Genomic DNA, 13,231 nt, shown 5'->3' with positions numbered 1-13,231 from the left:
AGCCATAAAAGAAGTATGAGAAATGGTCCCTGACTATTTAGAGAAACACAGTAATAAACTGATGTACCAAACAAACGATAATCAAAGACCCACACGTGGAGTCAGATAACATTTACTGAGTGCTTATTGTATGCCAAGAAGTATTTTCAGCACTCTGCTTGTATTTTCTCATTTGATTCTCATAACAACCCTATGAGGAAACTGAGGCATGGGAATTTAAGCAACTTTCCCATATTCACTCAGCTGACATATGTCAGAGCTGAGATTTTTTAACTCAGAGCAATCTAACCCAAGGTCCATATTCTCAACTACTGCATTTACTCCCTTTATGTAGTTGGAAAAAGGGTAAATCACATGGACTGAAGATGAAAGAGAAAGTTTGGTGGAGAAAGCAGTCATTGAGATAAACCTTGGGAGATTATAGGCTGTGTGAAGAGAGAAATAGTATTTCAGGTGGAAGGGCAAAGCAGAAGCCATATAGGTGGGAATAAACATTGTATGTTAGGAATGATGAGGAGACTGACCTGGCTGGTTTGTGTTGGGGAAGAGACACAAGTATATGAGATCCTCAGTCTACCTGCTGGGTTGCAAATGTGGTAGCCCCCTTATTAAGCAAATCACCTCACTTTTTCTCTCTTTTCTGGCTCTTCCAAGAGAATTAAATAGCCTGTTCTTTGGTCTCTTTTAGGCTCTTTGAAACCCTTCAGTCACTCTTCTGGTCTGTATTCGGCCTTTTAAATCTCTATGTTACTAACGTGAAAGCCAGACACGAGTTCACAGAGTTTGTGGGAGCTACCATGTTTGGGACATACAATGTCATCTCTCTGGTAGTGCTACTGAACATGCTGATTGCCATGATGAACAACTCCTACCAGCTTATTGCCGTAAGTAGCTCCTTGCTTTTAAGGGTGGTCATCTTGCGTTCAGGAGTGGCCACATTGACATGAAGCCTGTTGCAAGCACAATCAAACAGTCTGTCTGCTTCAATTATTTTACATTCACATCTCTAATTGTTAGACTGAATTATTTCTTTCCAAGGCAACTTAGTTTGTTCAGGCTCTTAGTCCATTGAATCTTGATAATCTAGAAAAGGGTGTTCTAGTTAATAAAACATTCTAGCTACCTGTTGAAAATATTTTTAAATCTCTGCATCCATATTCTTGCGTTAGTAAGGAGAGTTCAAGGGCTATGAGCACAATTTGGCTACAATATGTCACCTCGCTAATCTCCAGGGCTGATTCAGCTGATCTGATTATCTAGGCAGAGGTGCCCTATCTCCCTCTTCACTGCAAATTTCTCCCTCCCAAAGCTGAAACGTTTTTACAAGGACAATGATGACCTCCTCAGACAGAGAGTAGCTGTTTTTTGATTAAGAGCCCGGCTGCTAACCAAAAGGTTGGCATTTGGAATCCACCAGCCGCTCCTTGGAAACCCTATGGGGCAGTTATACTCTGTCCTATAGGGTCACTAGGAGTCGGAATTGACTCGATGGCAATGGGTTTGGTTTTATGTGTGTGTATGTGAATAACTGCACCCCACTGTAAGATGCTCTCAAGTAGAGACCGTATCTGAATCTTTTTGATCATCATTTTACTATTTGATTAGCAGTGTTCATTATCCTAGACTATAAATGGTAAAGGTATAGGATACGGGATCAGTTTGGGCCTGATCTGTATTTGAAGCCAAACTAAATATCTAACCTCACCTTGTTTTCTTATGACCTGCCAATCATTTCTAGAAAAAGAATATTAGCAAAGGAGTTTCTGGTTGTCTGAGGTCCTATTTAGGTGGGTTTCAGTGAATTTTGGTGTACAGTTCCTATTAAGATGCTATATCACCCCTATGAATCCATTTGTTGCTGGAAGTTTTTGCTATAGCACAGAAGGCACAGAAAGAGAAGCCCTCGAGTCTTGTCTTCCTTCCTAGATGCCATTTCTCAGATTTGATTTGCCACTGAGAAGTCATTAAACCTATAGTAGAGAATCTTAAATTATTGTCATTGTAAATACACACAAACAACATCCTGTCCACATTTATTAAAATATTGTTGGTGGTAGTGAATGTTTGTGATCCATTTCCACTAAGGACAGAACCAAAGTGAAATGGGTTTATGTTGCAGCAGGAGACTTTTGAGTTATCTACTTGGAAGAACTTCCCAACCATAAATGGCAATGAAATATATTCTCGTATGTGGGTTTGTAGAATCTCTTTATTTGGAGAGTTAAAAAAATCTACTAGGATGGTTTAGATTCTAGCTACTTAGATGGGGTAGAAGGTGGGGGGGTATAAGTGAAAAAATAAAATAAAAATAAATACTAGGAGTTAGAATACCAGGAACTCTAGTCCTAGTTCTGTCATTTATAACTGTGTGACTTTATGTGACTCACTTTCCCTTTTTAGATCTCAGTTTCTTCATCCAGAAAGTAAGGGGGTTGAAACTGATGGTCTTTAATGTCTCTGCCAGCTCTGATATCCTGGGAGTCTGGGTGTCTGCAGATGAATAGGATAGGCTCACAAGGTCCTTGATAGCTCTGAAATTTGCTCATCTGTTAGTTTTGAAATGAAGCATAGTTCATTTTCATTCTCTCTCCCCCCTCCACCTCCCTCTCTCCCTCTCCCTCTCTCCCTCTTCCTTTCTCCCTCCCTCTCTCTCAATAACTTAAACCCAAATAGACCAAGAACTCTAAAAGGCCACTGAAAGAACAGTCTATCTTCACTCCTAGTCTGTCTCTATAAGGGGCGGGGGGCAGGCAAAAAACTTCGGGACTTGATTTTTTCCACTTCCTATGCCTGGCATCCTACCCCACACCCCTGCCAAAGATGGCACTATTCATGTTGAGGCATTTGCCATTTTCTCTCTGCGTGTCTGGTGGCTGATTGTTCCTGGTGACAGTAGAAAAGGGAGATATTTTCTTGTCACCTAATTCAGGGCTGTGGTGTTTCCCACTGTGCTCAGTGACATTTGCTAGGAAGGGTAGAAATCATCAGCTCCAGCTCTCCTGTCGCCACCTGCTGGTGGTATCCTGTTTTTAATTCCACCTACTGCTGCACCTGAAGAAAACACTTCGGCTTGGGAGGGCACTGAAAGAAGTGACCTGAATGGTGTCTATACCATCTCAAACATCTGGAGCATGTCCTCCCATTCTGAATGCTACCTGCTGCTTTTGGATCCCCTGGGAATTTGTCTTAACCATTGGAAATGGATCCAGTGGGGTCCTGATATTGGGCAACCTGATTCCAAAAATATCTGCATCAGTTTAAGTGGTAAAGACCAGCAGGTAGATTTAATTCCATTTGCAACATCTCCATTTCAGTAGTGAATGCAGCTTGTAAGAGGGTCCTGATATGGGGGAAAGGTTACAGAAAGGGAGCCACTGAACACAAAACTAGTCCTCCTTCATAGAAGTATCACAGACTGACTCCGTCTAAGTAGAGACTTGGATGTCAACATGCTTCACTGTGAATCTATTCAGTGTACATTCTAGAACAGGACTCAATAACTCCAGGTAATACCAGTCCCTTGAAGGGTTGAGCTTTTTCAACACCCTGTACAGAATGCAGAGCTGCTAGTGGTATGGATATATGGCCCTGTAGCAATTTTTATTTCTGTGCCAGAGGATATTCCACTTCAGTGGTTTATGGAGTTATTCTCAAAATATAGTGAAGCAGGGATCAGTCCAAGCCAATGTTGAACCGGGGCAGCTGGCAGTATTGTACATTATTCTTGTTGTTGTTTGTAATTAGCAGAGGTTTATTTCTCCCTTTATCCTTATATCCTCCTCAAGCTGCTTATTACCCTCTTTTGACACTTCTTCCGCTTCCCACTGCTCTTCCTGATGTGTATGCTCCCAGTTGCATCAAGTAAAGCTGCCCTTGATGCCATTTTTATCAGGTTCACCCATATAAAAATATTAGGTGGGAGAGACAGACAAGTCTCATAAAGTTTATTGACCTTAGGCCCTATCCCTACTCCCCACCCCTCCCACATGGGGCATCTGTTGCTGAGACTGGTCCTCACAAAACATGAGACTCATGATATTCTATGCTATGGCCTCATTCAGCAAGTTAATAAGAACCCTTGGTTTCTTTGGCTGCTATGAAGTGTTTGTTCTAACACCAAGAGCAAGTCAACAGCACTTGCCTTGGTGAACCACATCTGCTAGATGGCTTGAGGAGAGCCTAGAAATGTAGGATTGGTTGTCCCCTTCAGAGTGGCAGCACTTGGAGGCTCACGTGATAGGTTGACACCCCACTGCAGAAGACAGCTATGCAAATTAAGACATTCATCTGAACAAACCTGGCACCACAAAGATAGCAGGCAAGGCTGGAGGTAGAAAAGTTCTGCTGATGGATGTGAAAAAGGCCCACTGCACCACAGGGAAGGGCCAAGGAGGTCAGGTGGTCTCCCTGCCCACCCCTAAGCATCTGGGACTAACCTAAAAGACTCCCTGTGCTCAAAGAAAAAGGTAGTAGTTCACACACACATCATGATCTTATTATATTTTTAGCCTTGTAACCAGGGCTGATAATCAGCTGCTGTGCACTGTTATGACAGCCCAGTTGTTAAAATATGGAAATATTTCCATACTAGTATGTGACTAGCTGCCAACACAGCTGTTCCTTCTGGGATACCCCCCAGACCTCCTTACAATCCATCAAGTAAAGCGGTAATATCTGGAACAGAAGGTAGTCTCCGGGACCCTGCTCCTGGGCTATACCTGGTATATGTCCTGATTGATTGGTTTCTTTTTTTTTTTTAATATTTTATTGTGAAGGTTTATTAAATAGTCTGAATATCACCGTGGTAGGCAGAATCCTAAGATGCATGCCCCCCCCCATCCTAGATTTATTTCCCACCCTATCCCTCAGGACTGGAAATATGATGAGATAGCATGCTTATGATTATGGTAGTCACGTGGAAAAGGGATTTCTAATATGTAATAAGGTTACTAATCAGGGAGATTATGCAAGCAGGCCTAATATAATCACATGAGTACTTTAAAAACAGAGTTTTCTCCAGCTGGTAGTAGAAAAGAAAGTCAAAGATTTGAAGTACAAGGAGGATTTGAAGCACCGTTGCTGGCTTGTAGATGGAGGGGGCCATGCGGTAAGAAATGTGATTGGCCTCTAGGGGATGAGAGTGGCCCCCAGCTGACAGCTTGCAAGGTTGTGGGGACCTCAGTCCTACAACCACGAGGAAATGAATTTTGCCAACAACGTAAATAAACTTGGAAGGAGATTCTTCCCCAGGGTCTACAGATAAGAGCTCAGCCATGCTGACACCTTGATTTCAGCCTTGTAAAGACCAGCATGACTGGGGTCAAGTAAACCAAGAGGAGAGAAGTAGGAAATGAGGTCAGAGAGGTAGTGGGGTCAGGGGAAGTTCATGTAGGGACTTCATGTAGGGACTTATACTGTGAGTACTTCGGCTTCTACGCTGAGTGAGATGGGGAGTTATGGGAGGCTTTTGAGCAGAAGAGTGGCATGATCTGACTTGTGTTTTAGGAAAATAACTGTGAGCACTGATTGAGAATAGACTGAAGTGGGGCAGGGGCCAAAAGAGAAAGACCAATTATGAGACAATTGCATTAACCTAGACAAGAGCTAATGGTGGCTTAAACGAGGGTGGTCATGGTGGAAGCAATGGGAAGTGGTTAGATTCTGGACATATTTGGAAGACAGACCCAATTTGCTGATGGATCAGATATGAGGTGTGAGTGAAAAAGAGTAACCAAGGATGACACCAAGGTTTTAGGCCTGAGTAAAAGGAAGGGTGGAGTTTCCCCTTACTGAGATGGGGAAGAGTGGGAAAGGAGCAGGCTTGTAGGAGGGCGGAGATGCTGAGTTGGGTTTTAGGTCTGTAAACTTGGAAATGCCTATTAGGCATCTGAGTGGAGATGTTGAGTGGGCAGTGGGTCTGGAGGTGCATACAGGTCTGGAGGTGCAGTCTAGGCTGGAGATTTGGTAATCTTCAGCATATACGTGATATTTAAAGCCATGGGACTAGATAAGGTCACTAAGGGAGTAAGTGTGGACAGAAAAGAGGTAAAAAAAATGAAGCTCAGGGAACTCCAAAATTTAGAGACTGGAAAAATGAAGATAAATCACCCAAAAGTCGATTCCAACTCATAGATAAACAACCAGAGAAGTAGGAGGAAAACCAGGACCATTTTTCTCATCACAGCTTATACTTTTCCCTGTACCAGTACCAGTTCCTATTGAGTCAATTCCGAGTCATGGCAACTCCACGTATGTCAGAGTAGAAACTGTGCTCCATAGGGTTTTCAGTCACTGTGATCTTTCAGAATTACATCGCCAGGCCTTTCTTCCGAGGTACTTCTGAGTGGACTTGAACCGCTAACCTTCGGTTGGCAACTAAGCACGTTAACCATTTGCACCACCCAGGGATACTCAGTATAGTGATAGGATCATATGTTAGCAAGTGGTAGAGCCTGGATTGAACTGAGGTAGTCTAACCCCAAGATCCACGCAAAGAACCACTACACTCTCATATAGACACTTAGCTTGAGGCCAGGACGCACCTGAGATGCTCTTTCACTTCAAGGCCCCTAGCCCCTAGTTATACCACGACTCTGAACTGTCCAGTCTCCAGTCCCTGAACCTACCAGTTCCAGTAACTAAAGATTTCATTATAATCTTGAAGACACAAAGGGTCCCATATCTGCCCTAAATTCCTCCAGGATATGAATCACTGATGCTGTATCTGACATACCCATGTCTGTCTCTTAGCTCCCAAGAGCTGTCTCTTTGGAAAACACAACAAAACATAAACTCTGCCAACTTTCAGTCTCACACAACAGTCCAAACCACAGAAGATATAATAAGTCTAAGGCATAGTATAGCTTCTTTCCAGGTGAAGGAGTTGCTCAATTCCAGCTGTAGGAATTTTATGACTTTGGAGCAGCACCATTTCAAATTTTAATAACTGTCTCTTCCCTTTGGGATGCCCTCGAGCAATCTAGATATTGATATTTCTCATCACAGCTTGTACTTTTCCCTGTTGCCAAACCATTGTCAGGAATCTGATCAGGGATTGCTACATTTCACTAAGGAGAAAGCAAACATTCAGAACCACAGAGGCCATTTAATACTTCCCACCCTCTTGGGTGATGTGGAACATATGAAAACCTGCTGAGAGTCACATCTTAATCAGCCACCTACATTTTTTTGCTAGGTTCTGTAAAAGATACAAGGGCTTGGTGCTCTAGAAGTTATAAAGGGGTTTGGAGTCTAGAGAGGAAGGTCTGACATGAGGAAAATAACAATAGTGCTATTACCAGGAGTACAGTGCAGTGATTAAAGGGAGCATGCGCTCAGGAGTAGTCAGACTGCCTGGATTTGAATCCTAGTTTGCCACTTGTGTGCTTTTGGGTAACTCCTTACCTGCCTGCATCCCACATTCCCAGTCCCTGGTGCACACACTCCACCACCCTCCTCTCAGCCTCAGACTTCCCTAGCGTCACCCTTCCACTTGGATGACTGACTCGCTCACTGTCCCCTGGGTTCTAACTGGAGGGATTCTCTAAGGAGCCTTTCAGCTGGTTCTGGAGACTAAGTTCCTTATTCTGTTTTCCTGAGCTGAGAGCCCCCATCCCAGTTCTCTTGTTCTCCTTTAGTGTGTCCGTTAGATCTCTAAACATCCAGTTTCTTCTCAACTCTGCCCCCAATACTTACAGACAACTCAATGGAAATCATCACACCCATAGAGGGTACAAAGTTCAGAGGTACCAACTCATTTGCATGACAAGAACTCCTCATTCAGTTTACACATCCTGCCTTGAGACATCTTGGCACTGTTCTTTCCCAGATACTTCTTGCATGCCTAAAGCCTCTCTTATATCCACACCAGCAAATGGACTATCCAATGTCCAGCTTCAGGGGGGGAGCATTCTCTCTGCAAACGTTGCAGGTAGCACCAAAGGCTGGGTTTTCAGACTGCTGCATCCTGCCTGAGCCTGGCCTGGCCCTCCCCCTGGCGGTCTGACACAGAATCGGATTTCTTGGTCATTCAGCATCAATACATGCTCATGGTTTTGTCAGCAAACTGTCTGAGAGTCCGCATCTGCTGGGGACAGGAGCCCTTCACCTCAAATTGCTCGGGGTGTACTCTAGCAGGTCTCTGCTGAGCAGCAGCCTCTACTTCCAACAGTAGCATCAGCCTTTGCTGCCTGCTGCTGCATGGCAATGATGTTGATGATGGACAAAGATATAAGTGGAAACGGGAAGAGGGAAAATGAAGGGAGGTTGATTTTTCTTCCCTTGTGCTAAAGGATGCTCAAACAAAGCAGAGCAGATGCTGAGCTGCTCCTCTGCATCTCAGATTCACCTGCCCTGGATGCTCATCAGGAACATCAGTAGTTGTCATGGAGACTCTAACTTGGGTAACTCAAACAGAAACAGGAAGGGCCTGATGTCCAAAGAATACCTCTCCTCTTCTGCTGGCTGAGGTCCTTTACTCTTTCATTCATTCACTTAATAATAAATATTTCTTGTATGGATAAGTAAATGAACTTAACATTTATTGAGAGACTATGGTGTACTGCATTACATTCTTGGCACAGGGGATGCCATAGATGATAGGTGAGCAAGATATATTTGGTCCTCATTCTCATGGAGTCTAAAATCATGGAACTACAGTTTCAAATTCCACCGTTTGCATTTCTGTTCTTCCCCTTAAGACTTCTCCTAACATTTGTTGGTTCATGGACTCCTTTGATAACCTGATGACTATGGACCCTTGCCCGAGAAAAATGCACACGTGAACAAAACATATGCAAAGTTCAGCACAAAATCTCAAGAGAGTTCACAGACATCCTCCCACCATCATTCAGGAATCCCTTGCCTTAAGAATTTGTCCCCAGTTATAATGCAAATATCCCAGGGAAAGGTCATGTTTTGCACTGTTATTAGGTCGCTTATGACTCAGAGTAAATAAGTACATCCAACGCCTTACTGCTTAGAAGCAAGGATGGCAAGACTTTGGCTCACTTACTTTAGACACACCATCAGGAAAGATGAATTGTTAGAAAAAGACATCATGTTTGGCAAAATAGAGATCAGCAAAAATGAGGGGAACCCTTAAGATGGATTGACCATTCGCTACAATAATGAAATCAAACATACCAATGATCATGAAGATGGGGCAGGACTGGGCAGCATTTCATTCTGTTATACATAAGATCACCCTGAGTCAGAGCCAATTAGCCGGCAACTAACAACAACAATCTCTTACCGAGATCAGGTTTTTATATGGTGCCAAGCAAGTGAAAGACACCACGAGGGTAATGCACCTAAGGAGGACTTGAGAGGGGACACCAACAAGAAAAAAAGAGATGGGAGATGCTGAAGGAAAATGTCACCATCATCACAGTGCTGTAAAGGATCAAATCTGTGCAACAGTCCCTAAGCCATAGGTGCCTTCAGCCCCTACATAAAATAACAACTGTCAATGGATGTTCCTCAAATAAAAATGACTGTTTGCATTTCAAAAGATGTCAGAGCTGAGATTCAGGAAGAATTGTTTCTTGCAGAAGATATGGCCTTCCAAAGGATTGCCTCTGGATGTTCTCTTTCTAGGCTACTAATTCCACTTGTGGAAAAATCAAATGCCCATGGTCCAAAGATCATTGCTGAGGAATGTGATTCTTCCCATTGTTGGGGAGTGTGATTCTTCTTGGCTTCTGCCTTATTCCCATTACCTTTGTTCTTGGTGCCAGGAATCAGTTGACTGGAAAGCCAAGAGATAGAAATGTTTTGTAATTCTTGAGCAGCTTGAGATTTAGAAACTAAACATGAGTTCTGAATTAATAATATAAATAAGGTCTCTCTCTCTTCCTGTGGTCACTGGAGCCTTGTGCCATATAGCCTGGCTCGTGAGAGAGGCAGTATGGGCCAGAAGGTGTCCTTTAGCTACAAGATCAAAGCCAGAATACCTAGAAGGAGGATCAGAGGTCACAACACAATGCATTACCTTCCTTGCCTTTTATTTGAGATCTGACAGCAGAATTACCTTATCTCACCTGTCAAAGTAAATCTGCTTCTGTTCAAAAGAGGAAACTAGAGGAGATCTAACAGTAAAAATGGGGAAAAATAGTTGCATTTCTCTCCCCTGCCCCTTTTGCCCTCACAAAACTTTGCTTTTATCCTCTGTACTCTTTCCCAGTTTCCCCTGGACATGCCTGGGCCTATAAAATTGTTAACTAATCACAAAGACTTGATGAAAAATGCATTGTTGTCTCAGAGCTCTTCCTCCTAAAGGTGACATATTGGGAATCTCCCATAGTGAGACAAAAGAAAGTATTGTAGGATTCCTCATTTATTAGGAAATGAACAGCAATTATTAAAGGTTTGGATGACTGGTATTAGAACACTCTCAACTGACATGCATGGTAAAGTAGAGGGTCAGCAAAAAAGAGGAAGACCCTCAACAGGATAGATTGACACAGTGGCTGCAACAATGGGTTCAAACATAGCAACGACTGTGAGGATGGCACAGGACTGGGCAGTGTTTTGTTCTGTTGTACATAGGGTCACTATGAGTTGGAACTGACTTGACAGCACCTAACAACAACAACAAAGATCCTGGAGGTACAGAGAGGTTTCCATCGTTTGATGGATCCTCTGAAAGGTTATGCCACAGAAATTTTCTTTTAATACTTTATTTCATACATTTCATTCAGGCAAACTAACCTCCTCAGAGACATTTTCTGTTGAAGTCCCTTGATCCTTAACCAGGATATGCTGTCTGGCTCATAGTAGGCTCTCAATATCCACTGAGTAAACACATTAATGAATTTTTTTTAATTGTACTTCAGATGAAAGTTTACAGAATAAATAGATTCTCATTAAATGGTTAGTACATATGTTGTTTTATGACAATGGTTAACAACCCCAAGACATGTCAACACTGTCCCTTCTCAACCTTGGGTTCCCTATTACCAGCTTTCCTGTCCCCTCCTGCCTTCTAGTACTTGTCCCTGGACTGTTATGCCCCATTAGTCTCGTTTTGTTTTATGGGGCTGTCTAATCTTTGGCTGAACGGTGAACCTTGGGAGTGACTTCATTACTGAGCTAAAAGGGTGTCCAGGGGTCATACTCTCGGGGTTTCTCCATTCTCTGTCAGGCCAGTAAGTCTGGTCTTTTTTTGTGAGTTAGAATTTTCTTCAACATCCTTCTCCAGCTCTGTCTGGGACTCTCTATTGTGATCCCTGTTAGAGCAGTCAGTGGTAGCAGCCGGGCACCATCCAGTTGTACTGGACTCAGTCTGGTAGAGGCCGTGGTAGTTGTGGTCCATTAGTCCTTTAGGCTAATCTTTCCCTTATATCTTGTTTTCTTCATTCTCCCTTGCTCCCCGAAGGAGTGAGACCAGTGGAGTATCTTAGATGGCTGCTCACAGGCTTTTAAGACCCCAGACGCTACTCACCAAGGTAGAATGTAGAACATTTTCTTTATAAACTGTGTTATGCGAGTTGAGCTAGATGTTCCCCGAGACCATGGTCCCCACAGCCCTCAGCCCAGCAATTCAGTCCCTCAGGGAGTTTGGATGCGTCTATGGAGCTTCTATGACCTTTCCTTGTACAAGTTGTGCTGGCTTCCCCAGTATTGCAAATTAATGAATTTTTTTTGACCACATAAATTAATTTATTGGAAATCACATACTATTTCTAATTCAGGTTCTATGCAATATTTTCACATACAGTAACTATTTACATCAAAGCCCTTTGGTTTCAGAAAGAGAATAGTCATAACGTACCTTAAAAGACAGTCATGTGTTTGACTCACTGTTTTGTTCATTGACATATCCCCACAGAACAGAAAAGAATAGCTCAATAAATCTTAGGTGAAAGAATGATTCTATAGACTATGTCTAAATTGTTCTCAGTTATGTTATTAGTACATAAAATGGGACAACTGGGAAACTCCAAGTTTCCTTGGGGGGGACCCAAAGTGAAAACTATCTTCACAATAATACTTAGGCATTATTTACCTTTTTCCCCACTATTTTAACATTTGCACTGATGTTCCAAAAGCGAAAGTTAGTAAAACTTCCATCAGTGGCATGAAGCTGTATTAGTAGTCATTGTATTCTTCACAGCCATGCACTCATAGAAAAAAAAAAAAAACTGCTAGTTTCACTTTTAACATGCCCTTGATGAAACAGTAACAATCACTGATTTTATTTTGTCTAGATATCTATGAGTATACACATCTTTTTTTGATATCCTATATGACAAAGTTGGTAGACTGCATAAAGCACATAAACTCTTCTCATGTAACACTGTTTTTTTTTATTTTTTTTATTGTACTTTAGATAAAGGTTTGCAGAACAAATAGTTTCTCATTAAACAGTCAGTACACATTTTGTTTTATGACATTGGTTAGCAATCCCATGACATGTCAACACTCTCCCTTATAGACCTTGGAGGACCTTTTTTCTTAAGGATATACATAGCCAAAGTTACAACATTTCAAAAGTTTCTACATTCAGTGACATTGATTACATTCTTCCAGTTGTGCTGCTATTCTCACTATACTTTTCCAAATTATTCCATCACCATTATCTTCAACTCACTGCTCCCTAGGCTTCCCATCAAACCTTTTGAGTTGCTGTTGTCAATTTGATCTCTCATAGATAATTCTTCTTTTTTGTACCTTACATGAAGGTTTGCAGAACAAATAGTTTCTCATTAAACAGTACACGTATTGCCCTATGACGATGGTTAACAACCCCACGACACGTCAACACTTTCTCTTCTCACCTTGGGTTCCCTAATACCAGCTGTCCTTTCCCCTCCTGCCTTCTAGCCCTTGTCCCTGGACTGCTGTGCCTCATTCGTCCCGTTTTGTTTTATGAGGCTGTCCAGTCCCCCGCTGAACGGTGAACTTTGGGAGTGACTTCACCACTGAGCTAAAAGTGTGTCCGGTGGCCATATTCTCGGGGTTTCTCCAGTCTGTCAGGCCAGTAAATCTGATGTTCTTTTTGTGAGTTAGAATTTTGTTCTACATCCTTTTCCAGCTCTGTCTAGGACCCTCTATTGTGATCCCAGTCACAGCAGTCAGTGGTGGTAGCCAGGAACCGTCTAGCTGTACTGGACTCAGTCTGGTGGAGGCTGTGGTAGCTGTGGTCCATTAGTCCTTTGGACTAATCTTTTCCTTGTATCCTGTTCTCTTCATTCTCCCTTGCTCCCGAAGGGGTGAGACCAGTGGAGTA

At 42.6% G+C, this 13,231-nt stretch overlaps 1 protein-coding gene across 1 annotated transcript in view; it reads left to right on the top strand.

Annotated features, from left to right (window-relative positions):
• Positions 1-13,231, top strand: part of TRPC5 (transient receptor potential cation channel subfamily C member 5) — a 205,794-nt gene that overhangs the window by 152,653 nt on the left and 39,910 nt on the right. Inside the window, exon 6 of the mRNA XM_004379783.1 lies at positions 689-884. Within this exon, the coding sequence (XP_004379840.1) occupies positions 689-884 (196 nt within the window). The remainder of the gene's footprint in view (positions 1-688; positions 885-13,231) is intronic.

Source organism: Trichechus manatus, unplaced genomic scaffold, assembly GCF_000243295.1.
Source record: "Trichechus manatus latirostris isolate Lorelei unplaced genomic scaffold, TriManLat1.0 scaffold00068, whole genome shotgun sequence".
Lineage (NCBI taxonomy): Eukaryota > Metazoa > Chordata > Mammalia > Sirenia > Trichechidae > Trichechus > Trichechus manatus.
This window is presented reverse-complemented; position numbering and strand designations above follow the sequence as displayed.